The sequence below is a fragment of the Tinamus guttatus genome, unplaced genomic scaffold (genome assembly GCF_059628265.1).
Source record: "Tinamus guttatus ecotype Peru unplaced genomic scaffold, ASM5962826v1 Tinamus_guttatus_pri_ptg000067l, whole genome shotgun sequence".
NCBI lineage: Eukaryota > Metazoa > Chordata > Aves > Tinamiformes > Tinamidae > Tinamus > Tinamus guttatus.
This window is the reverse complement of record NW_028288601.1, coordinates 1135586-1161052: the sequence shown is the minus strand read 5'-3', so window position 1 is coordinate 1161052 and position 25467 is coordinate 1135586. Positions and strand designations below refer to the sequence as shown.

Genomic DNA, 25467 nt, shown 5'->3' with positions numbered 1-25467 from the left:
GTCCGTGGCAAGAGCAAATTGATTATAGGAGAAATGGGGAAATGGAGAGTCGGAGAAATGTTGCACTTCTGCTGCCTCTTTAACGCAGCCACGAACCCAAGCATTTTTTGGTGGCTCAGACAGCTGATAGATGGGATTCATTATTGCCTGCTGGTATTGCAGCACTGCTGTTTCACATCTGTCTCTGGAGCTGGATTTGGTGGGGGAGAGGGGTTGTCCAAGGAAAGCCCAGCCTTGGATCAGCAGTGCACTTGGGGCCACACGCAACTTTAAAGGTTTTGACTCTAGTTGCTGCTTTGTCGAATCTGTATTTTTGCTAGCTAGATTGGAGATGGGTTGCTATACTTTCTCATGTCACTGTTGTGTTTGGTTTGCCGCTAGCTTTAAATGCTGCTTTGATTTAACCCTTATTATAAACCCTTGCTGTTGTAACTATACATTGACTTTGTGTTTTCAGCATCACCTTGAACTTCAGAGGCTGTCTGGGAAAGTGAGGCCAGCAAACCCAATAGTGAAGATTTATGCAAAACCTCTGTTCTCATATGATAAAGGATTTAAGAAGTTCCCTGAATGCAGGGACTGCATTCACAACACCGCATTCACAAAACTGCACTGACAAACTGACTTTTCAAAAATTTTTATAATTACATTTGTACTTTTTGTTTTTTCTCATAGCATAGCTGCATCCTTCAAGGGTGAGGCAGGAAGAAGAATTATTCTCTGTAGGGCATAGCAATATCAGCAGAAATGCTGCAGCAAGTAAATCTCTGTGCATTACTTAAGGGCTCAAGCAAAGTTTACAGTAGCATTCCTTAAAAGTTTCCTGGATAGTGCCCGAAGTTTAGGCTGACTTTATGTCACATCTGCAATGGGCTCAGAGCACATGTGCAGATACCCAAAGCCAGATCTCATGGCCCAAGTGATACCTACAGCATGGCAACAGTAATCTGGGTGTACAGGTGGAGCATCAGGCTGAGGCTGGAGGAGAACACTGGTGAGGATGGGTCAGCCCTTCTCCTGCTACATGGAAACCTGACCCGTACAATAGTCAAATCCTGGGCTGCCCAGCTTGAAGGCAAGGCAGGTGATATTTGTCTTGAAGCACAGTTTGCATGCAGATTGAGGACCTGCTGAGGATGCTGGGGTGAACGAAAGAGGAGGTGAACACGAGCGAAATCCTTTTTCTCAGGCTCCTAAGCTTCAAATGTTGCAGTGGCCAGGAAGTGGATGATCAAGTTGCACTTCAAATCATTTAATGATTTGAAATAATTCTGTAACAAGACCAATAAGGTTTGAATAGTTGTAAGGAAAGTTGCTTCTCAGGCTTTTCATCAGGTCTGGCATACCCATCCTCTCCTGTGTCATGTTTTGGGGGGCCTGAGGGACTTACTGCCCCCCTTAAAATGCAGCAGGCAGGCACTGCCAAAAGGAGGGGGAAATCCTGTGCTCTCCGTGTGGCTCTTCTGAATACAGAAGTCTGATGGGTTCCTCCAGAAGTGGCCTTTTCTTTTAGTTAGGTAATTTCATAATGCTGGTGTAGACCCTTCCAGAGATAATGTGTTCGAGCCAAATCTCCAAAATTAGTGTTAAACAGGGTTAATTGAGTAAGTGACTGGTCTGTCTTATTGTACCAGTACAAAGCAACCTTCAAGAGCTTGTATTCTGCCAGCATTTATTTCTGGAGATGATTTTTATGGAAAATGATGCTCTTTGTTAAGACTGAGATCGCTTTGCTTACACACAACTTTCCAAGGCTGAGGTGTGGGATAAATCTGCTTATTTTGCTTAGTTCAAACTGACCTTCACCATTTTATGCTGAAAGTAGAGGTATTTCTGCTCTTTCCTTCTGTATGAGTGATCAAGTCAGGGCTTGTTATAGTGGAAAAGATTGGAATTTCCTTAAATTCTACTATTTTATCAGGAATAAATTAGTGGTAGGAATACAACTATTTAGTACATTTATTTACTACTATTTACATTTTTACAAACATTTTACTGCCTGGGAAAATGACATATACAGGATTTTATCTGAAAACACTTAATGAGTTAGTTAAAAAGTTAAAACTGGAACCATGTTTCCTGTATGGGAATCCTGCTTGATCTAGGCTGGGCCATCCTGCATTACATTTTCTTATGATTTGAAGCTGCCTATTTACAATACGTTCTCACTTTCTTTAAGCAATTCATCAAAATGAAGAAAACAGCAGTCAAGAAATAGGAGGGCTAGAAGAGCTCAAGGATACGTCTGATACTCAGGTAAGTGTCTAAGATTAATAGCATATCAGAGACTTTTTCAGATCTGCAAGTTGAAGGTTTTACTCTCGATGGCTCTTCAGCATTGGGAAATGGATTTTCTTCAATGTCCTCAGTAGGGAGCTTATAGGAAGCAGAAAGTCTACTGGATCTCGTCCTCTGTGGCTATTCATAATTAAATTGATGATCATTCTGGGAATTAAGCCCATGATGCTGAAATTGGACAGCATTCTTAAACTACCTCTGTTCTTTCTAGATAGTACACATAGCATACACCAGATGTGATATGTTTTAGGAGGCAAGGACATGTGACATTTGGATTTAATCTTAATCACTGTACGTAGGCATGCTATGAAATGAGGATACTTATCAGTCACTTGAGTGCAAGCAACTTTTTTCTTTCCTTTCCTGTCTGCCCCCATTTGCAACCAAAGCATGCTTTTAGATATAGCTGAGCAGAAATGTAGCTTTCTTGAGTATTTTACTGTGGATTTTCTTACCATTTTGATTCTGTGAATCTTTTTGGATTAATCTTCAACTCATTTATGTGCCGAAACTCTGCAGATATAGATGTATGGCTCATTTTATTGGTGCTGATTGCCATTTTGAAAAATCGGTTTCTCCCAGTCTTTGTTTTTTACTTCTCTGTATGCATACAACTTAGCGTTCCTATCTCTGATTCCTCTTCTAACACCTTGACAGCTAAAATGCATTATGTGAGAAAAACAGGGTTTCCATTGGTGTATATGAATGTGCCTGTTCTAATGGGTACAAGCAAATCCATACGGCCAAGGTACATGTGTATTTCTGTGGGTAGACTGACTTGACCAGGAGCCGTAGGCAGCTTTGTTAGCAGACCTGGAATCAAGGGAGCTCCGAGAATGCTGGGAGAAGACTTGAGGTAACATATGGATGTAAATCGGTATTTCTAGCATTCCCTTCACGGTAATGCTTGAGTAACGTGTTTGGAAATGGCCTGTTATTCTACTTTTTTCTTTTATTATTATTATTATTATTATTATTATTATTATTATTATTATTATTATTATTCCAAGTAGTTACAAATCTTTTTAAAAAAAGAAAAACAAAGTGTAGAAGGAGTCCTAATATATTAAAATGTTGTTATCTAGTTTTAATTCCTGATTCACTGCAGTGGAGAAGAGATTCAATCCTCTTAAGTGTCCATTCCAGACCCAAGGGGAAATCCTGACGTCACTACAAAAAAAAAAAAATCTGTTTTCTTCTTTGCATTCAGTATCTGCTTTCTTCTACATGATTATCGTAGCTGTTATTATTTTTTTGAGAATGTTTGTTCACAGTTATATTAAAATCTAAAAATAAAGGCAATAATACATGTGCTTCAAACTAATAAGCAATCAGCTAAGAAGATTATATAGGCAGATTAGAGATAAAAAGTAAGACTTTATCATCAGGATATTAATTCACTCATCTTTTATTTGGCTACAAACCATCATCTAAAACTTGGAATAATGTGAAACCTATTTAAAATTAAACAGTCATTAAATGGGCAGTGAACAAGTGTTCAAATGTACAACTGCGAGGAGGGCAGAAGCATTATCAAAGTGGCTGCTGCTCTAATTTGTTTGTCAGTCCTGTAAAGATGACATCCTACAAACACTGAACACAATTTGCAGTAAGTGTGTCAATGATTTTTTTTTTTCTTTAGTGAGACTGTGCGTGTGACTGGAGTAAAGCAAATTATTTTTCTAGACAGTGACATATGGTTTTTAGTCTTCTGGTTGATCAAAGGTGAAACCTGTAATAATTATATTGTTTTCAGCAGAAACAGAAGGAGGCAGAAGTTCAGTAAAAAAAAGGAGCTGTCCTATTAGCAGATGGAGAGGGTTTGGAGCCTGCTCTGAATGCTGGACAGGGTATTAACTTATAGTGATGTTACGTGCCAAAACAGGTGGAAGTCTAAAGAAGAATCAGTGCAAAGCTGTTTAAAAGGAAGCATACCATAAATAAGATGCTGTCCTGTCTGCCTAGGCATCTCTTATTTCGCTTCCATGTTACTTCCAGCATATTAATTTATCAGTGTAACGGCCTTTCCAGAGGGAATTTAAGAAATGGATGTTCAGAAACAGAAATTGTGTTGTCAGCATTCTTGCTTTTACAAATCAATTAATTTACTTTTCTTCCCATTAATCCTTTTTATGCTGTTTTGAATATTGCATAAACATCTTTAATGTAATTTTGTAATTTTGTAATTTTGTTCTGTGAATGGCAGTAAAGTCTTGCTATAAAACTTCTACATTCTTTAACCATTCATTAAATTAAAACCAGATAAAATATGCAGCTTTATAATTTTAGCCTTCAGATAAGTTAGTACTTGCATATCTGTCTGCATTCATGAGTTGCAGCAGTAGGCGCTAACATTTGGATGTGCAGGATTTTGGACCATATGTGCCAGTGCAACATATAAACGCAATTGCCTCTTGCGAGTAGGGAGGCTTGTTTTTCCCTGTTCTCTTAAGAGCTTTAAAGGCATTGCTTGAGAGTTCAATTTATACTGACAAGTGAAAATGACCAGTGATATGAAACTCCAACAACATCTTCTCAAACAGCTTTTAGGGGCTGTCAGCAGTTAATTAATTAGCTGAACTGGATGGTTTCTTACATTACTTGGCAGAAAGATGTAAAATGTGAAAGCCAGCATAAATGATGAAATCAGAATTACATGTGAAGAATTCATATTTTTGTTTTAATTTTGAAAAAGGGTATTTAGCCTTTAATATTTTAAGTGCATTATTTATTCACAGAGCCAAGTTTTAAAAAGCCTGTACATTTAACTTGATAATAGCCCAGCTTTCCCAGGAGGTTTTTAGTTGACCTTCTATCTTCCAGAAGCCCCAAAAATACTTCTTTTTTTTTTTTTTTTTAATGTTCCCTGCAAAAGATTGGGGAAATGGGGATTTTAAAAAGCAAGATTTCTTCTTGGTGATTGTTTGAAACAGGGCAATGAGATTCTCTCATATAAGTGCTGATTTGAATGAAGACAGTTTTTGTGTCAGGGATAATGGGATTGTGTCTAGAGCTCTTTGTTCCCTGGGGAGCTTAGCCATGTAGAAAACCATAATACATTCCCTCCTAATGCAAAGTGTAATGGTGAGGTTGTGTTTTTGAAAAAACATCTTTTCCAGGAAGTTGTTCTCACTCGGTTCTGCTGAAGTAGGTTCAACGCAGGTGAAAAGGGCTTCCAAAGTAGGCAGAACCTCACAAGATTTGGGGTCTAAATCATTATGGTCCCCAAGACCTAACAGGTCGCAGCAATTCGAATATCCTTAGCCGAGGAGCCCGTGGGGATCACAGAGCACAGATGCTGTGCGCTCTGCTAGCAGCACCGCTGAGCCGTGGAATAGGCAGACTTGGCTCTTGCGGATGTCCCCAAGCAATCCAAGTATTGCAAACATCTGTCCGCAGCCGAGTCCGTGATAGTTCCTAGACTCCCTATGTAAATTACCGGAGAAAAATACGAGTTCCAGGAAACAATTTATTTGGCCATTTTTTAATGTCTGTTGTAAAGTTAAATATATTTTTTTCACTTAGTACCTCTTTTCACTTTTGATTTTGAGAGGTTCTTGCCAAATAAATTTAGTAAGATTGGTCTGCAGGTGATAACAGCATGCTGGTACTGTGGTTTACAAATTCGTACCCTAGAGATGGAAAATACTGATCTTATAGAAAATGTAAGGATCTTCAAATTAGGTGCTTCTATTCCTTATTTCATCATGGATTTCTAACCTTTAAACCAGTGTTTATGTTTCTTATACAGCATACGGAAAAGCTGAGAAGGTTGATAACTAGGCGCAGGAAATGGGAAGCTTCCCACTTTCTTGGAGAAAATACCAGACTGTAGGATAACCTGGATGGGCACCCTGCAACCTGTAGCTGTTGTAGAAGGAGATGCTGAAAGCCGAAGGGAATTGAAGCTGGTGCAAGAACCTGCTTGACTTGAGGGGTTCATGTTCAGGATACCCCTGCTTTTTGGTCCTGGCTCCCAAGAGGATTTATGGATTTTAGGGTTTTTACCTAAATTTTTACCCGTTTTGAGGGATTTTACTAATTGAGTAAAACTCAGGATGAGCAGGAAGAAAGAAAAGGGTGGAGGAATTGAGGAAGAAGGTTCATTTGCAGATTGCCCTTCAAGTAATTTGGCAATAAGAGAGCCATACCACATCCCTGGCCCTCCCAGGACAGATGCCATTCCCATCAGGAAACACCTGGGCTAATAAAGGCCCTGTCAAGCAAGGTCTCGGTTATGCAAAGGCTGTATCCATGATAAAGTTGTGGACAGTGTTATTATCCATGGATTTTGCAGTGAGGAATTTAGCCCTTGTTAGCTAACATGCTGAGGGATGGACCTGATATGTCTCTGTGCAAGCGTGAATGTGTCTTTACATACATGTAAATTTTGTAAGACACCAGAGTTAAAGGTTACAACAAAACACTGAAAACAGGAGTATATTAGTCATAAAAAATGTTCTAACATATTTTAGACCTGTTAGCTCTCAATAGCTCACTAACATCACTAACATTTTAAAAAATATTTAAAAAACAGTTTTAAAGCAATTCTCATTTTCTTTCCTAAATAGAATTGGACGATGTTCACTTCTTATTTGTAGAATACATAAACATGACAAAACTTTATTTTACCTCTTACTGCTGGCATACGTGAAAAAGTGTTGGCGTTGGAGCAATGGGAGTTTTGGTGTGTTATTTTTAGGAGTGACTGTGTTGCACTTCATTCTTTTTTCCAGGGCTGTTCCCGGCTAACTTTCCCATGAGTTTTTAACCTCTTGGTCTTGTTCTCTTATGTAACAGGAAATAGGTTGACAGGAACAAACAGAATACAGGCGTATCAGTCAGTCACACAGTAGCAGTTGATTTAGTTAGCCCTGCCTTCTTTCTTCCAAAGTAGATACATTTGGAGATTCAAATGTGCCTCAGCTCTTCTTGAGCTGTTTCAGGGAAAGCAGCAATTTATTTGTGGTCAGCAAGCAGCAGAGAATTACAGCAAATATGATGAAACAGATGCGTTTCTTTTAAGGTTGAAACTTGTGGTGGTGTCATGTCCTGGGATTGTGGATTTAAGTATCTATTTGCTCTTTCTCCCACCCTAAAGGCAGGAGTTTTGTGCAAGCTTCAGGAAAGAGATGACATCGGACGCATTGAGCTAGTCCAGAAGCTGGCAAGAGAAAACTGTCAATTTTTGCAGGCTGATAGAAAACAACCGGAGAAGACAGAACAAGTAAGACATTTCTTGTTTGGGTTCTTTTTTTTTTTTTTTTCCTTTGCTTCTGGTAGGGGAGGGAGATTTAGGTCAGAAAACTGAAATAGCAAAGCTAGTGGTCAAAATCCAGGACACATTAGTCATGGAGCTGTAGTTGTTCTGTTTTGTCATTTACATTTCACTGAAATGTATTAAGTTGAGTATTTTTAAACATATTTAAATAATCATTATGTTGACATTAAGTGTCAATTACTGTTAGTAGTAGTATCACATAGCACAAATGAAATAGCAGATGATTTCTGCATATTTTCTACAAAATTGTTGTCTCCACCAATTATAATGAAATGTTTCTCTTTTTAAAGATGTATTTAAATAATGTATAAAGTATATGAGGGCTTACAGTACTTCTTTTATTTTTTTTTCTTAAAGAAAATTACTTTGCTGATGGTTTATTTGCAAGAAAGTGCCTGCAGCTTTTCAGTGTGGATTAAAAAAATGGTCTGGAGAGGGAATTCAGCATCTTCTAGAAAAATGTATTTTCAACCAAAACTTACCTTGAGGAAAGCAGCATTCTATTTATTGCTTCTGGAAGCATTTATCGAAATGTTAATACCGGATTGAAAATGCACTAAAAGATGACTCTTGTGCTTATAGCACAGTGCATCCTAATTTTGTCTCCTGTTAAAAATTTGCATTCTGTTTTCCTACTCACCTAAAGCTTCCCAGAACAATAACTGGAAGAAAGAACAAAAATCCCACCTGGTCCTCTTGTGTCGTGTTATATATATAAAATCTTCTTCATTTTCTACTTACTGGGCAATAGAACAATATCAGTGCTTTAGAAAAGAATTAGTTTCCAGCTCATCTGCGGGCTCATTGCTACTGAAATAGGGCTGTACAAAGAAAAAGCGGAAGATGAAATCTTATTTCAGAGCTTTTGCACTGCTCTGTTCAGCAGCATATAAGGTCTAGTCTTGTGTAGTTAAGTATGTAATTGTATCAGTAGGTACACACAAGGGAGGAGAGTAATTAGCCGGGCGCAAATCCCTGAGATTGAATTGTTCCTCAGCTGATCCACCAGCCATGGACATCTGGCAGAATTTCCATACATCTTTAAACCGTATCAGCAAAGCACAATTAAAAGTTTAGGAGCTTATGTAAAGAAGATTTTTAGCCAGGAAAGGTTTCTAATTGTGTTTTGGGATTTTGAAGGAGGATTACAGATTCTACGGGCGTACGCAAGGGGGGAATGCTGGGATTTACTCCGAAAATGCAGGAGTGTTTTTGCTGCTTGCAAGTGGTCATTGCAAAGGGTAATGCAGTGTCAGCTCTGTAGCTACACAGGGCACAAAGCAGCTCTAAAAATGGAAAAGAGCGCTCAGCTTTTCTTTATCTCCCCTTTGCAAAGTGCAGTTCTTGGCAATCGCCAGTGTTTTTTCAAGAGATAAATGTCTTCAGTTTAGGAGGAGCAATGTAGCCACTGCGGCACCTGTGGCCCGGGTAGCCCAGGCCCTAGTGCCGGAGAGACGTCCAGTCCTGGTTTCAGAGGAATGGCCATCCAAAACGACATTGCTGAGCATGGGCTCTTCCAGGCACCCTCTCTTCTGAGGGCTACACTGCAGCAAGGGCCGCTGCCGCGCGGGCTCCCTATGGGTCCTGGGCCTGCAGAAGCGACATCAATTCGCTGTCACAGGCCTGTTGCCCCGTGTCCTGTGCTCGTTGGAGGTGTCAGAAGAATGATGTGAGCCGGGCGAGCCGTGCCATCGACACAGCGTTGACCCAAAGGGCAGCGGTCGTGCGGGTGGCAGCGTAGCCCCCGGGCCTAGAGGCTCTCTCGCCACCCTGCAGCTAAGCTGCAGGTTCAAGCATGGAGAAAGTGGGATGGCGCCTCTAGGTGGAAGCCAAATTCGCTCTCCTCCAAGAATACTTGGGAAGAAGGAAAAGCTGAAATGAGGAGTTAAAATTTTAAACATACTTAATTCAAATATAAGTACGTGATGTTTCACTCAGAATGTCCGGAGAAATGAACGGAGGCTCCTCTGTTGCTGCCGCTGTGTTTCTCAGGCAGCCATCCCTAGGCTGGTGTAGCCTTATGCCTTTTCTGATTGCTAGCAGAAAGCACCGTGTGTGATATGATTGGGCTTTGCTGGTTCTTGTGTCTTCCTCTGAGGAAGGACAAGCTCTTGGCCTCATCAGGGACTATGGCACCTAGTGAATTTTGCCTTTTTTTCTCCTGTACAGTGAATGAGGTGTGAAGCTGCTTGGGGAAATGACCTTCCTTTCTTTTGGGGGTTCGTAGCGCTCTAAGCGTGATGGGGGTCTGGTCTTGCAGTAGCACTCCCATCATTGAGATGATTCATGGCCACCTTAATCTGTACCAGAGGATAGGACTTGACTGTCCGAGCAGGGGTAAATGCTGTGCGGGTAACGGCAGAGCCTGAGCTGTCGGTATGCCAGGGGTCCCGGGGCAGGTAAAATTCATGGACATGCTCCACAAAGCGGGATGCTGTGGCTAGGGCTGGCAGCCCACAGAGGCAGGTGAAGTGCGGATTGGTTTGGGGCACTGATCTGTTCAGAGAGAGGTGAAATATAATTATTTCTTCACCATAAAAAGCAGATGGTCTGGAAGAGGGGAAAATACGCGACAGCTGGGTAGGTCACTAGAGGAAACAGATCATTTTGGAAGTATGGTGACAGAGAGAAGGGACAAAGGGATTCCTTTAGTCCGGATCTGTTTTGGAGGGTAGAAAACTGGGACATATGATTATTTTGTTCATGAACATATTTTTATTACATAAACTAAGCACCCAAGTCAGAAAGTCCATATTCCTTTTTATTTTAGATTTCTGATACTCTATCATTTCTCTACAATTTATCACTGTGGTAAATTGTAACTTCAGAAATTTTTTTTTTTTTTTTAAGTTCTGTGCACTAGCTCTATTTTATGTGAACTGCTAGATTCTTCCTGCAACTAAAAGTTTGTCATGTGTTAGACTAGTATCCTGGAAGATGAGATTGTTTTCTGTAGCACAAAATGCCAAATTCCTCTCTGATGAATATAATGTTTGCAAAATGCTCCAACTGCAATAGTAGAGAAGCATAGTTTTCCTCTGCAAGCTTGTAGAGGAAAACAGAAACCAAATTACAGTGATTTCCTGAGATTCTTTTTTAAGGCACTGCACATGTCGTATATGTGTTAGGTTTCCTAAAACTTCTGTTTGCAAATGAGCAGAAAGTAAAGAGTAGTAAAGAAGATTCTAAATCTCAAGATCAGTTCCTTCTCTCTGCTAGCTCATTCCTCCAGGGTAAAAATCACTCTGATAAAGAAAATGAACCAGTTGTCTAAAATGCATAGAAATAATTCTAGTTCCAAATGTGAGCCAGCGTAAAAATAGCTATACAAGCTGGCAGTTACTATTTTACTTTTACAAGAAAACCATGCTCATGAACCTAGAAAAAGGTAAAAATGGATATTTGTAGTTTTGTGTTTTTTAAATACTACATTTTTTAATAAAACAAATATGGAAAAACAATTGCTTTGATAGAACAGAGATTGAGAATCTTTATTGAAATACTCAGCTATAAAATGAATCTGATTTTTCAAGAAGTTGCTTACATTGTTTATAATATAGCAAGTAAGATGCATTCAGCCATTGGAAACTATTTGTCATAGCTTTTTTGTTTTTTGTTCAAGGACTCATTTGAGATGCATTTGAGGAATTTTGGCACTGAACAGTATTTTTTGGAACTTCTTTTTAGCAGACTCACATAAGTAATGTCTTTGTAACAAACTTGATATTGTTCCTGGTTCAACATTACAAGGATTTAAAAAATATATCTGTTCATAATGTTGTTCTCTTATTTTAGCAAAATTGAAAAATAATCAAGTATCTTTTTACCTCAATAATTTGGGGAAAATATTCTAGTACTATTTGTATAGTCAGAGTAATGGAATAATTTTTTTGAAAGTTGACACTAGTGTTCAAAGGATATTCAAAACCTTCAAATTTGTTCAGATCAGCTAAAAATATGAATTCATTATTCAACTAAATAAATTATATTCTAGGCTGGGGCTGTTTGAATACTTCAGTTCATGAGAGGGAAGAGAAGTGTTTCCTACATCTACCTCATAATCTCTTTATGGATTAGTAAGGGTTACATGCTGTATAAAAGTACATGCTGCTTTACTGTATTGATTCTGTGTGTTAGCTATTTTGAGATTAGTGTTGTATCATAGGAGTGCACGTATGTTTTCAGAAAGACAACAGTTATTTAAAAACAGTTTTGTTAATTTATAGGGTACTACCTTTTCTAATCAGTAGTCTCATTAAGAAGACAGATGATTTGCACATTGAAGCAGGTTTAGTGGTTGGGCTAAAGCTGTTAAAAGGCTTACAAAAGAAGATTAATGACGTAGAGCCTGGGGTGGTATAAGTTACTCACGACTGAAGAATTTCGCCAGGAAATTCCAGCTGTTACAAATCAGGGTTATTTTAGGGTGCACCTATCTGTCCAACTGGACACCTGTGAAGAAACAAAAATGAATGCCAAGACATGTCCAGAGTTGCAGTTTTTTTAGTTTGATAAAGCTGTGGCCTTGCATTATGGTGCACTGCTGAATTGGTTGTCAGTGATCAGTGCTATGATGGAAAAATACTCTTTAAAACAGTGACATAATTGTCCGATGTCTGAATGCAATCAGTAACCGAGATCAGAGATGGATGCAGTCAGAGCTTGAGGCTGACTGTGCTTTACTTTCTAAATAAGTCATAGCTGCTTTGGTCGTATCTGCTCTGCCTGGAACTGATGCGTTTTAGTCTGACCGACAGCTTGTGTGCAGATTCGCTCCCTCCTCTTCTACTGGGGCCTCTTGGCATGTCTTGCAGAAGGACACAGACATAACCACAGCTTGCTGGAAGTGGCTGTGGAAATGCTGATGGCTTGAACGGCCATGAAATGGGATAGGTGTCTGAAGTCATTGAAGCAGAATAGGTTAAACATGTAAGCACAGGAGCCTGACATTTGCCTTCTTATCCCAGGGTGATACAGTACTTTGCAGTGCTGACTTAGTTGTTTTTTTGACCTGTCATTGAAGACTATCAGTGAAGCTGTCAGTCCGTAGCCCTGTGTTGAGTAAGAATAAGTAATTAAGAGATCTGTAACATGATTAGTGTAAAGGTAGCCTGAAGTTCAAGTCTCTTGTGTTGAGTCAGGAAGAAAAGGGACTTAAATCTAGTTCTGTCATGTTCTGAGAGTGTCCTGTTCCTGAAGTCTGATCTTTCATCTGCTGGAATGAATACATACCTCTAGGTGATCACCTTTTCTGGGTGAGCCAACATCTTTGTCTTTTCAAAAAAAAAAAAAAAAAAAAGAAGGAAGGAAGAAAGAAAGAAAGAAGATTCCTGCATTTCCTAGGATGTTTTGTCAGGGCAAAACAGATGCCTTTTGAAATGGAAAAAGTTTATCAGAGATAAGGAAACTATTTCCTCCTCTCTTGTAGAACTGGGGTCATCGTTCTGCTAGGAAAACTTTGTTTCAGTCTCTTGAAACACTTTTATTAATATATGTGATATATATATATTTACTATGTAATTTTAAGGGGACTTACTATTCCTTATGTTGAGTGAGTTAATGTGACCACAGTTTTGGAGAAGAAAGCCCTATAACAAGCTGCGGAAAATGGCAGTTAGATGGTAATGTCCTTCTTTCTGTAAAAATAAAACAATTGAGATGAGTAATGTTTGTGCTCACGCAATACTTTGTTAGCCTAATATTGGAACACGTGCAATTATGGGATATTGGGAAGTTCACTCTCTTCCTTCAAGTTAGGTTACTTATTCCTGTACTACTTTCTTTCCTCCAGATGCTTTGCCTAGAATATTTAAAAGAGAAAAGAAAAGAAGCTTAATTTGCCCTTCTTTGTGATTTAGTCTATAACGTTAAAACACTTTGTATAGAAGGAAATTCCACATACATATTTTGTGTGCCGGCCTTTCTTTGGCTTAGAATGGTAACTCATTCTCATATGTGACAATATCTTAGCTAGTGGGGTGAAAAGAGAATGTAGTATTTAATAGGACAGAAAGCTGGGAGTTGGAGTGCTTGAATTTTATTTTTGACCCCAGTGGTTGTTTAATATGTGGCCTTCTTCAGGTCTTCTCACTTTGTGCGTTTGTTTACCTAGATGAAATGGGATCTTAGATCCATAGGACCTTGGAGAGGTTCTATAAAACCTACAATAAATGTTGATGAATTGCTTTGAGATGCTTGAGAGGTGGCTTGGGGATTGCAGGAAGATGGAATTGTGTTGGACATGGACCTGCTACAGACCCAAGAGCACGCTTTTTGGAAAAACGGAGCAAAACTACAGAAAGACGAGAGTGTCAAAGAGTCTCTGCTTGGCCTCTGGCTGTTCAGATGTTTCTCCACTGGCTTCATGAAGGCTTATATGGCACAAAAAAGGGATTAAGGAGGGTGAACATCCAGGATAAGGAAGAGGATAGTTTGGCTATTTTCAGGGACAGTGGGACAATGGAGTTCCTAGCTGCAGTACCCACAACCTGCTTCCAAATTTCTGCTTTATAGCCAGTATCAGTGTGAAAAAGCAGAGAGCTGCTTTGAAGCATTTCGCATGCAAGTCATCACTTCCTTCTGTGTTTCTTTCAGAATGAAAATACTGAAAATCTACTGAAAATCCTTTTTTGAAAATTATAGAATGAAACTCTGTATTTCAAAATTGCGTAGTGCTTCTGCAAGTATGTAACAGAAACTATTTAAAAATATTCACTATGACTTTCTTTATCTGATTAATAGTCTTTTTATAATTAGGAGCTTTTGAATATTTCTGTTACTGTTTGAGGCCTCTGATTACTCACCCTAGAACTTTGTTTTCTTTTTACAAAGTGTTTTGAAGTTTTATCTGTCTACATAGATCTTTTTCCAGCTCAGAGCTTTGTAGTGGCTGATCATATTATCTGTTATGCTTTCTATTTTGTTCCCAAGACTCATTATTACACATTTGTGTAGAAGCAAATTGTGCAAACCACCTATCTGCTTACGTTTCTAGTCTGTCCAGAGGCTTACGTAAAAATAATCTGTCATTTTCTTCTTCTAGAGCAGTAGAAATTAACAATTTCAATTCAAGGCACCTGCTCTAATATTCTGCTTTTAAAAAAATTGCTGGTCAGTGCCTTTCATTGTATGATCAATACCTTTTATGAATTTCTGAATATTCTGTTCTTCATTTGTATGATATATAACATAAGGAGATTCCCAGTAATGGTGATACTACAGTGGCTATCTCTGGCCATCTACTCCCGGTAGTACTACATTTGTCCAAAGAACTCTGAAAGGCAGAAGTGCCTGAGATTTTTGGTCAAGTTAAGGAAATTTGTTTACTACATTCAGGATGATTAAAGGGAAGGTTGATAATATAAACATGCAAATTTAATTAGGAAATTTCAAGCAGTTTTTGAAATGCAAAAGAAATAACTTTGTGCTTCATCTTTCAGTGATGTTCCTTTAGGTGAGGTCATTTGTTGTTTTACTCATTTTTGTCTCAGAATTGAAGCAAATTGAGGATGTCAGACTTTGCCTCACAGTGTGGACCTGACTGAGATGAAATGATCAAGATAAACTGAAAAACTTTGTTGATAAGCCAGAAGCTGATGGGTCCCCACCACAGCTTTGTCTTTGGTGTCTGAGGCTTCATAGCCTGCCCAGAGATCAGAGCCAGGTACAAAAGAATGCAGGGCTTTTGTTTCCCCACCCCTGTATCCTCCCAAATTCAGGAAGAATCTTCAGTCCTGTTGTAATGGAGATGTGGGCTAATGATGCAGGAGATGGTGTCATTAAACAGGTGATTGTGTTTCCTGTGGACTGTCAGTGTTTCTACAGGTCAAGCTTTGCTCCTACTTCCAGGAAAAACTGGATCACAGCATATTCTCCAGTAAGACAGTTTCTATTTAGAGTACTCCCTACTCTCTAAGGTTAGAGGGCTTCCAGGGACAGGATGTTCAGGAGTACGTGAGACCTCCTTTGATTTCAGGTGATTTCCACAGCCCTTGCTGACTACCAACCAACGAATCTTTCCGTAGAGATTTGACAGCCCTAGTCAGGATCTCACTGGAATGCGATGAAAAACGCCACCAGCCTGGTCAGCATTTGCTCCTGCAGGCACATGCTCTGGAGACTGCCTAGGGCAGGCTGACAGGGAAACTGTTTCTCCCACCAATTGTTCAGCCATCTCTGTTTGCTTGGAGGGTTTTCTAGAAAAAGGACTGCTCTAAGGAGAACTTAAGCTCTCTTAATACATCTTTGTCCCTATTCCTGAGGTCTCCTCAGTATTAAGAAAAGAAAGACAGCTTGACCTGTGTTCCTGCAGACTTCTCTTTCTCAGGATTTATTTATTTTACTCACGAGGCATCTCTAAATAATCTCCAAACCTTGTCCCTGTGCTATGGCTCTTCTGTCACTCACTGCCTGCCTGCATTTTAAAGCTTAATTCAGCTCCTACTGATATTAATAGGTATTCTTGTGTAAGAACAGAGTATGGCCCTTGGGGTCTGGTGCTTCTGTCGTGCTGTAGCCATGGAAGGTGGTGGCCTTTTGCAAGATGTGCTTGACACACAGCCACCTGTGGAGAATGCTGATTTGGTAGCAGTTAATACATTCATTTCCCTTGGTTGTATGTGGCAGCTCAAAAAGCGAAGGCACAAAAAGCTAGGCCATTAGTGATATTTTTGCTGACTGCTTCTCTGTAAATCAAAGCCGGTATTCCCCTCTCCTTTCTCGATTAGTGTTTCGGTTGTTGTGCATAGTACCTTCCATATTTTAATTCACAGCATGTGAAAATGAGGTCCCGAGCACACATGCACGGATTTCATCTTAACTACCCAGTGAAAAGGTTTAATTAGAAGTTTCATATGGAAACATGAAACAGAGTTTGAAATTAGTGGTGACCTTGTGGCCTCTCTTGGATATGCTTTGATACCATGTGGCAGACAGTTCCTGGCTTTTTTGTCCCTATCTGGTACATTCACATCCAAGTGGGGACCACTGTGATGTGTGGGAGCAGCAGCAGCTGCTTGTTGCAGGTAGAAGTACCTTTAGCTTCATTTGGTGACTTGGAAAATAACAGAATAACCTAAATCTGAAAGATCATGAATGGCATCTGGTATTTGCTTCAGCGACTTGCTGGAGTGGATGGATTTTCAAAGCAGAAGAGAAAGCATAGAATGCTTTCATCACCTTTTTAGTTTTGTAGCCATATCGTGGTGCCTCTTCCCTTTCTAGGGGAACTCATATTTATTAAATAAATGCAGTCTCAGCTTATCCCTTTTACCAAATATTTTTGATATAATGAGTAGAGGATTATTCACCACAGGAGCCTTTGAAATATGTGTGTAAATACAACTACAACAGTTAAATCAATTTAGTACTTGCAAAAATAATGTTGTTTGGCCACATTTAGCAGGTTAATAAGGAAAATTGATGTGTTTGGGGTCAGGGAAAAGACACTAATCAGAGCTGACTGGAATGGAAAGGCCATAATTTCAATGCTCACATGCAAATAAGTTTCAAGATAGAAATCAGACACATTCAGACCTAGGTTTCCTTGTGTCAGTGGCGTCGTCTAGAAGGATACCAACATTCTAGCTTTTCCTGCCTGTGTACAATACTTGAATCTGTACGATGGCATCCACACATTGATTCAATCTGTCTAAGTGTGTTGCTCCATTCACAATGCCCATAGCAAGCCGATCATTGGGCTATATTGATTTCTTTAGGTTCCTTAGATTTGATGAACTCATGTATAGGGAGCACGTGACTTCTAAACTAAACTCTTTCTGCAAAAAGCACTTTACTATTGCTCACCACAGAGGTAAAAGAAAGAAATTAAGCCTGGGTGGAGGTGTGGGTAGTGTCATACCTGTTTTATCGCTCACCTGAGCTTCTCACCGGAGCAGCTTCCTGTGGGGAATGAGTTGTGCCCCATGCTCTCTCAGGAGCCCATCAAATTCTCCTCCTTGTGAATGGTGGCACCAGCAAGGGGAGCCTTCCTCAAGGTTTCTTTGATGATGTGGCAGAAACCTGCTCCACCGAGCAACATAAGGTGCTTATGCATCCTGCATGTGCAGTAGCAGTACCCCCATCTCTCTCTGCAGAGGTAACGTGCATCTGGGCGGACGTGCTGTACACGGCTAAAGAAGCCTGCCAACCTTGCCAAGAGCAAGGTTGGCCACTTACAAGGACTGCTTATGGGACCCGTTTTCATGATTGTCAGGCAGTCTCAGGAACAAAGAAGCTGCTTTAACCTGATGAGCCATCTGTCCTCCCCGCTTTCCCCCATCAGACTGCATCAATTTTGCAGCTGAGAGAAGTTTCAAATCCTTTTTGGTTGTTTTGTGGTCCCTACAAATTGCTGTGCCCCTGTGCCAGTGCTGTGGGCAACACCTTTCTCCTGCTCACTAGCCAGTCCCTGCTGACAGAAAAATGACAGAGTGGTATAAAGAAGGTGAAATGGTCTCCCTGAACAAACTGCAGCAGGTGATAGATCTCTAATGTGGAAGCCCAAAACGGTGCTTCCCTAAGGATAGCCTTTTTTTGTTTGTTTTTTTTTCTGCCTCACTTTACACACTTCCTTGTAGGAACCTGTGCAGGAACCGAAGGAACATACTCCAGTTTTACAAAAATAGCCATAGTGCCTGTGCTGACTTGCGTGGGATCTGTGGCCACTTGTAGCACAGCCTTGCACTGGGTGGCTGTAGCCTTCCAGGGATCCATCAATGCTCCCCCAGCTGCCTCATGGACACACAAAAGCAGACATACATATGTGGGAAAAGCATTCATCATGAAACAGTTCTGTTCTGTGCAGGGGAAAAAAATGATAGAAATCTCTTGCACCATTTTCCTTCTCAGCTGCTGTTGTAATGCAGCTAAACTGTCTCCAATACTCACCAGCTAATCAGTCGGCACATACTGTTTCACAGCAGTGACATGGGAACAGTTTATTTGTATTAGAAAAATGCTATTCAGTAAACTTGGCACATACATATTATTTTTAAATGCTGTTAGTTTTTAACCTGTAAGCATCCCGTAAGTGTGGAAATGTTTTTTTAAAAAAGCAACGTACTTATTTCTTTATGGTATAAATTCATGCCTTACCTGCAGTAAGAAGAGATGAAGATGTTGCATTCCAGCAGAAATACCAACAAGCTGTAAAAGGTGCTTAACCATTACAATGCAAAAACTAACTAAAATCTCATAGGCATTTGTAATTTTTGATGTAATTCAGTAAATCTGTGATTTCCTGTGCTCTGGTGCATGGAAGAAATCTGCATTAAATGGCCAGTGCTTATCCTGCTTGGAATTGATTAAGATCCAATAATGTTTCCTATTCTGGGGATTTTTCCTTTTGGCAATTTTGCTAATTCATATCAAAATGCTCCCATCACTTTTGCTGTTGTAGCAAATAATTAGTTCCACTTCTTTTTATTTTCCTTTTGATTTGCCGTGCATATGTTAAGTGCTTGCTACAGCAAAACTTCTCACTACCTTAAACAATATATCTAATGAACTTTATCTGTATTGCATTGTTAATGGTAAGGAGCTAACTCTAAACAGAGTGGGGCTTTTATGAAAATGAAAGCCACAGAAAGTTGCTTTATCATGGGAAATCACTGCCAAATGTCACACGAGCTCCTACTTTCCCGGCATACACAATATAGAGAAACATTTGTTCCTTTCCAGACCCTAGCTACATTCAGCGTCTTGACTGCTTTACTATCAGTTGCTTTACCTCTTTTCAGTACATGAATATTTTCCATCAAAATGGATCATTGTGAATTTACCTCTGTTGAAGTAGCAATAGAGATATTATAAAGGTATATAAAAACTAGAGCCTTAGCTCATGCTATACAATTTTAATTGGATTAAATATTTCATTTTTAGAATATTCGAATTTTTAGTGAGCTGAAACTTAAAATCTGATCATTTGGCAATGATTTTGTAATTTTAAAAATCAGAAAAAGTGCATCCTGAATACGAAATGAGTGAAAGTTACTGCTGACTATGATCTCTGTTGTTTATATCTTGACTTTGAAAACTGGGTTAGTTTAATATTCTCCACATTACTAACCTTGAAACATAGTAATTGGGAAGATAGTATTGAAGGTTCGCAGTATTTTTATTTCACTTAGGACTGGGAAACAGTTTGAAAATTGCCGGTGGTGGTGGTGCAATATAGATAGGGGTTTAAGATAGAGCTGACAGCTCTTATTGTCTTTACCGAGTGGGCAGTTACAGTGTTTCCTGCATATTCATTACTTATGAATAAAAATTCCTAACAAATCTTTGGAATGCTAGATTGTGATAATTTGTATTTTAAGGAATCAGATCAAAGTGTAAGCAACCTCTGTTTAGAGTCATGAAAATCTAATTCATTTTACTAAAAACCTAACAGAAACCTTACACTGAGATTTTAAATGCTTTGTCTTTATCTCCAGTCGAATTACTGTGGTCTGTGTGTTTCTGATTGCATTCTCCTAATCCTCCTATGTCTGTGTTAATATTCAAGGCATCCATAAGGCTCAAGTCCTCCTGACCTACTGTTGTAGTTATGATGATGCATAAAATAAATCACGGCAATGACTGAGGCCGTCTCAAGCACTTAGTAACTCAGGCAATTTCTTCTTGAAACATGACTGAGCTGAAGAAAGGTTCATTAGTTATTTCCCTGGAGTACTTGGATATTGTAACCCTCTTCATGGGCTTCTATGAGGGAGTTAAGACCTGGTTGCTTGTTCACCCATCTCATTTTCTCTCCACTCTCCTCAGCCGTTCTCTGGCAGCTGATGAATTCCAGAGCATGTCTCTTCTTCCCCCATGGTATCTCCTTACCCCTCAAAGTTCAGGTCAAATAGCGCATGACCAACCGGATGGGAAGGAAGAGCCCAGCAAGAGTAAAGTAAACAGGTTTAGGAAGTCAGTACTTGAAGGTCTGATGAGATAGGGTGACTTTCTGAGACAGAAAACTACAAAAATCGTTTCCTGAGTCACCCAGAAGAAGTTGGTTAGATGAGATCTTACACATATGCAGAAAAAGAGTGTCTGCTAATGACCATGAAATTCATGTTTTGTTGTGTAGGTTGCTAGGAGCACTGATAACCTGTATTAAGCTATGCAAGCCAGGGAGGAATCAAAGTCAGAAATGGGAGAAGGAAGGTCCAAAGCAGAGATAGAAGAGCTGCAGTGTTTCCTGGGCGTCATTAGAGGAGTTGCTGTTGTCCGGTAATAGGATGTGGTGTGAGGAAGCGAAAGGCATCAAGCAAAGATATGTATCAGTGAATGGCGTCAGGAGAAGATACACGTCAGTGGATGTTTGCATCCCAAGGGGGAGCCATTGAATGAAACCTTTGATATAGGAAGCTGGCGAGTGGCATGGCACTGGTGCCCCATATGGCGACACTGTCCTGCAGTGGGACTGCTGTTACAGAATCACAGAATCATAGAATGGTTGAGCTTGGAAGGGACCTCTAGGGGTCATCTAATCCAACCCTCTTGTCCTCCCATGACTGTCAAAGATGTCCTGTAGCCATTTCTTCCTGTAGGTGACATCATCCAAGGAAGATGTCTTGGGAACCTGTCGTGGATGCTGCTCCTTGTGGTGAATTAAAAGGATGAGAAGGGAGCCTTGTGCAGGCACAAGAATTGCTGAAGAAGAGCTAGAAAATGGCAGCAGTGAAACACAGCCAGAGCATGGGGCCTGAGGGATATTTGGATGCTTTCTGAATGGGACTGGCGGGTGGAAAGATATGGTCTGAGGGGATCTTTCTGGAGAGAGTTGGCTTTCAGCAGAACAGGGAGGAGGGGAGGCCCTCTTGGGGATAGGATATGCATTAGTTACTGATAGCATTGGGGGCCCCAGGAGATGTGCAGCAGCCTGGCTCAGGGCTGAGTCAAGGGTAGATCAGATGTCCTTGTTTTGAGGGTGGCAACATCCATCAGGAGGGTGAGGTGGATGGCTGGAGGCAGTAACCGCTTTGGCCGCCCTGCGCGATGTGCTGCTGCATGTCTCGCAGGCTCCTCACCCATCAGCAAGCGTTTTCCCTGGTGCAGAGTCGGTTTTGGTGGATGATCTCATGCAAAAATCACATTTTGGGTACTTTTGTCAACTTTTTTTTTTAGAAGTCCAAGTAAAATCTGACATTTGCTGCTTTGTGCTGTGCATTCCTCACCAAGGGGACAGTCTGTGCAGAGGAGGACACAGGAATGCACATATGAGTGTTTATTCAAGATGCCTTGCATCTCATTGCAGATATCGTGTGATTTTAGTGGTTGCCATGGTAATTATGCACTTTGCATTCCATAACTTGAATAAATGTTGAGATTGCCCTTGATATAACTAACTTACCTTCTTCCTAAAGTTGTAGCAATTGTATTATCTAAAGATAACAGCGAGGAAACTCCCAACATTCATACCAAAGTACATTGTCACAGAACAGAATTAGTTAAGTAACAGATATATTATTCTGTTTGGAAAAAAATATAAGTAATTTAATTTCAGATTACTTCATAAAATAGGAGAAGTGTAAAATGCTACTTTATAATGTGAATGGCTGGCATTATTGTATATTATTCTGCCATCGTTATTTCTGTTTGAGACAGTTTTGGTATCCTTCAAAACATGTAAATATAATTAAATATATCATTTTGTACATGCCATCTTTACAAAGGCATACAAGAAAACATTTTTTTTCTTTTTTTCACTGTAGTCTTGAAATGAAATTTCTTTCTTGGTAATGTAGCCTCTACTTTTAAATGAAGTATTGCTGATAACAGATGGTTAATTGTTGACTCACAATTTCCCATACTGATTCTTTTTTTTTTTCCCAATTGTGGATGAGAAATTTGTACCAAGAACAACAACAACAACAAAAAAAGATCCTCTGATTTTCTCCTGTGTGTGTTTATAACATGTTGGAGAAAAGCATCCTATATAGAAGCAGCCTGATTTTTCTCATTTCTGTGATGAACTATTTGTTGAAATCACTGAGAAATGCAGAATCAAATTTGCTATTAGATGAAGGGAGTGAGCTCTATTTTTCCGTCTACTCTCTTTTTCATTTCTTTTTGGCAGGCTGATTGCATGCTCTATACTGTGCTCTCTCCTCAGGATACATGACCAAGTCTGCCAGTGATTAGTCGCTCATCTATTTTTGAGTGATTTAGATGCATGAATTAATTAGGAACAAAAAAGCCATTAGAAAGCATCAGTAAAAAGGCTGGTCTTTTCAGGACGTTTTGGAAGGAGTTAAAACCATCATCCAAATAAAGAAAATTTTATTTGCAGTGAATCGTGCTTTTATCAAAAGAAATAACAACACTGTATGTAACTTAGTTAAAACAAAAACAAAACAAAAAAACCCCAACCCCCCCCAACAAAACACAGGATATAACTCTAGTTTATGACTTTTGCTGTTTAACTAGAGGTTAAATAAACAGTCTTAATTTTATATATTTGCTTTTGGTCTTTTTTTCATGCTTTCTATTATAAGCTCCCATTAAATATCAATGCATTTGCGGTATTTTGATTCCAGAGTTCTTGAGAAGGAGCTCCAGTTTTATATAGTGTTCTGATTTTTAGAACTTATCTTAAGCCTTTTGTGAGGCCAGAGCTAGATATGGGTCTTTGCTGAGTGCTCAGTCTTGAAAAATCAGCTGCTTCCTTCTGCAAGCATAGATACTTGAAGAGAAAGAAACGTGTTTTACAATGATAAATGTAGCTAGCAGAACATCAGTTAATAGACAAGTTATAATCTTACAAGTTTGGAATCCTGGGTTATAATGTGGATAGTGTATATCTGCTCCCATTTATTTTTTTTTCTGCTAGAGTAATGGCATTGTCAGTGTGAGAGCTGTTAAGAATTTAAGGCAAAAGACAGAAGTTTCTCTTGTAGACACTAAATGGACAAGGGTTTATTATTATTATTTTTAATAATACTTTACTTCAAATATAAATTGGAGTGAAAGGCAGAGGAAAAGATTAAGTATTGTCGGTTTGACTTAAATTGTAGGCATCCAGCGCTGCTAATTAGAGCTACGTAAGACTGATGGTTTCATATATTTACTGCCATATTTCTTCATTCTTTCAGGAGTCCTTATTTATCACAGTGGCCATAATAAAGGCTCTAACGGCTTTACATGGATGTCCTTACCAAAGTGAATATTAGTCATTATTAATAAAACAGATATAGTAATATTAGTGAGTCATCTTCTGTAATGGTTTCCATTCTTGTGTGAAAGCTGCATGTGGGTAGCCTGAGACACCAAGTAAAAGCCCTTCTGAATGTTAATGAATTTGTTATCTAGTCCCCATGGTATGCCAGTAACTTTTAGAATTTCACTCTTCTGATGTTAAGAATATTCTCAAGTAGGATTTCTGCATATCTAGTCAATCATCTTCAGATTTTTTTTCCCTAATGCATATGGTAATCGTAGTATGTTTTATCAGTGCTGGGATATCTGGGTTAGGTTTACACTCCTCCCAGAATTCTTTCTCCTTCTTATGCAGGAATTAAGGCCTCTGGTTGTTACCACATTTCCGTCACGCTTCCACTGCAGCTGGGGCCCGAACCATTGCCCACTGGCATCGCACAGATGTATTTTTTTGGTAGCTGTTAGTCTGAACTGCTACTTCATACATACATACGTACGTACGTACGTATACATATATATATGTATATACACAAGGGAAATACCTGCCTCTGGTGCTCGAATTTTACTCTTAAAGAAATTTGACACACTGAGGGGAGAAAAAAGTTCCTATTCTGATTAAAAATAATACAATTCACAAATTCCCCCAAGACAGAAATATAAATTTAATTTTCCTGCCACCTACTTGGGAACTTGGGACCTCCAGGCTATAGCTCCCAGCTCGATGAGCTCTGGAGAGGCAAGGGGACCTAAACCCCTGGCAGACTGCAGTGGGCGGTATATACAGATACTGTGGGGAGCCTGGCAGGCTGCTTTCTGTTCAAATTGACATGTTCTGGCAGTGCTTCAGTTCTAGGGAATCCACATTTTTTCCAGGAGAAAAAAAAAAAAAAAAGTTGTACTGGAAAATTTCCAATCAGCTCAACATACCGCCACATTAATTGCAAGGCGACTGGAAGAGCTCGCTGGCATCTCTCCCTTTTGTCCTGCAGTCACATTAATTTGTCCTGGTGTGCTGCAGAGCTCTCTATGCACATGCTCTCGGTCTGCAGTTTTTCTGTATTCAGGTATTTCTGAAATAAGTTATATCCTGCCAGCTATGAGAGAATGATAATAATATTAATACTGTCCTTATGTCTTTTGTCTCTCCCTTGCATTCTCCTGTTCTTTATATTTTTTTCCTTAGCTGTTATATGGTTATAGAGAGAAGGTCTTTTAGGTTGTCCTTGCCAAGGTGGTAGCACTCTGTCAGGCTGTCAAACTTATCTACTAATAGCTTTGAAGCATATGTGTTTAAAGAAAGTGAAAAACAAAATGCATAACCTCCAATTGTCTTAAAAAGCCATTATTTATTACCTAGCAGAGAGTCGAGGGGTGTTAGGTTTGTGATATCATTACTTTGGTGACTGTGACACCATTAATGTGCTTTTTGTGTTATTTTAGAAAGTATGCTCCTTCTTCTATGTTACAAGTACTGCTTTTCATTAAACCCCAATCCATCAAAGTGCTTTCACCTTGAAGGGCAATATTCTCAGCTAATCAAGGTCCAGTTTGGGGTATAGACAATTCAGGATCCATTTAGACATTTCTTGTCTCTAATTTGCTGCACAATGCTCTGCAAGGCTCCTCTTTGCTACTTTTATCTGCCTTGATTTACACTTTTTTGGGGGGGGAGAGGGTTATTTATTTATATATATATTTTTGTAAGTGGTCAGCGCTGCAGAAACCCAGTCTTGCTTGCAGTG

At 39.5% G+C, this 25467-nt stretch overlaps 1 protein-coding gene across 1 annotated transcript in view; it reads left to right on the top strand.

The window, feature by feature from the left end:
- The window catches only part of RAPGEF5 (Rap guanine nucleotide exchange factor 5), a 152671-nt gene that overhangs the window by 57130 nt on the left and 70074 nt on the right, over positions 1–25467 (top strand). The window contains exons 8-9 of the mRNA XM_088519690.1: positions 2180–2256; positions 7400–7525. Of these exons, the coding sequence (XP_088375816.1) occupies positions 2180–2256; positions 7400–7525 (203 nt within the window). The remainder of the gene's footprint in view (positions 1–2179; positions 2257–7399; positions 7526–25467) is intronic.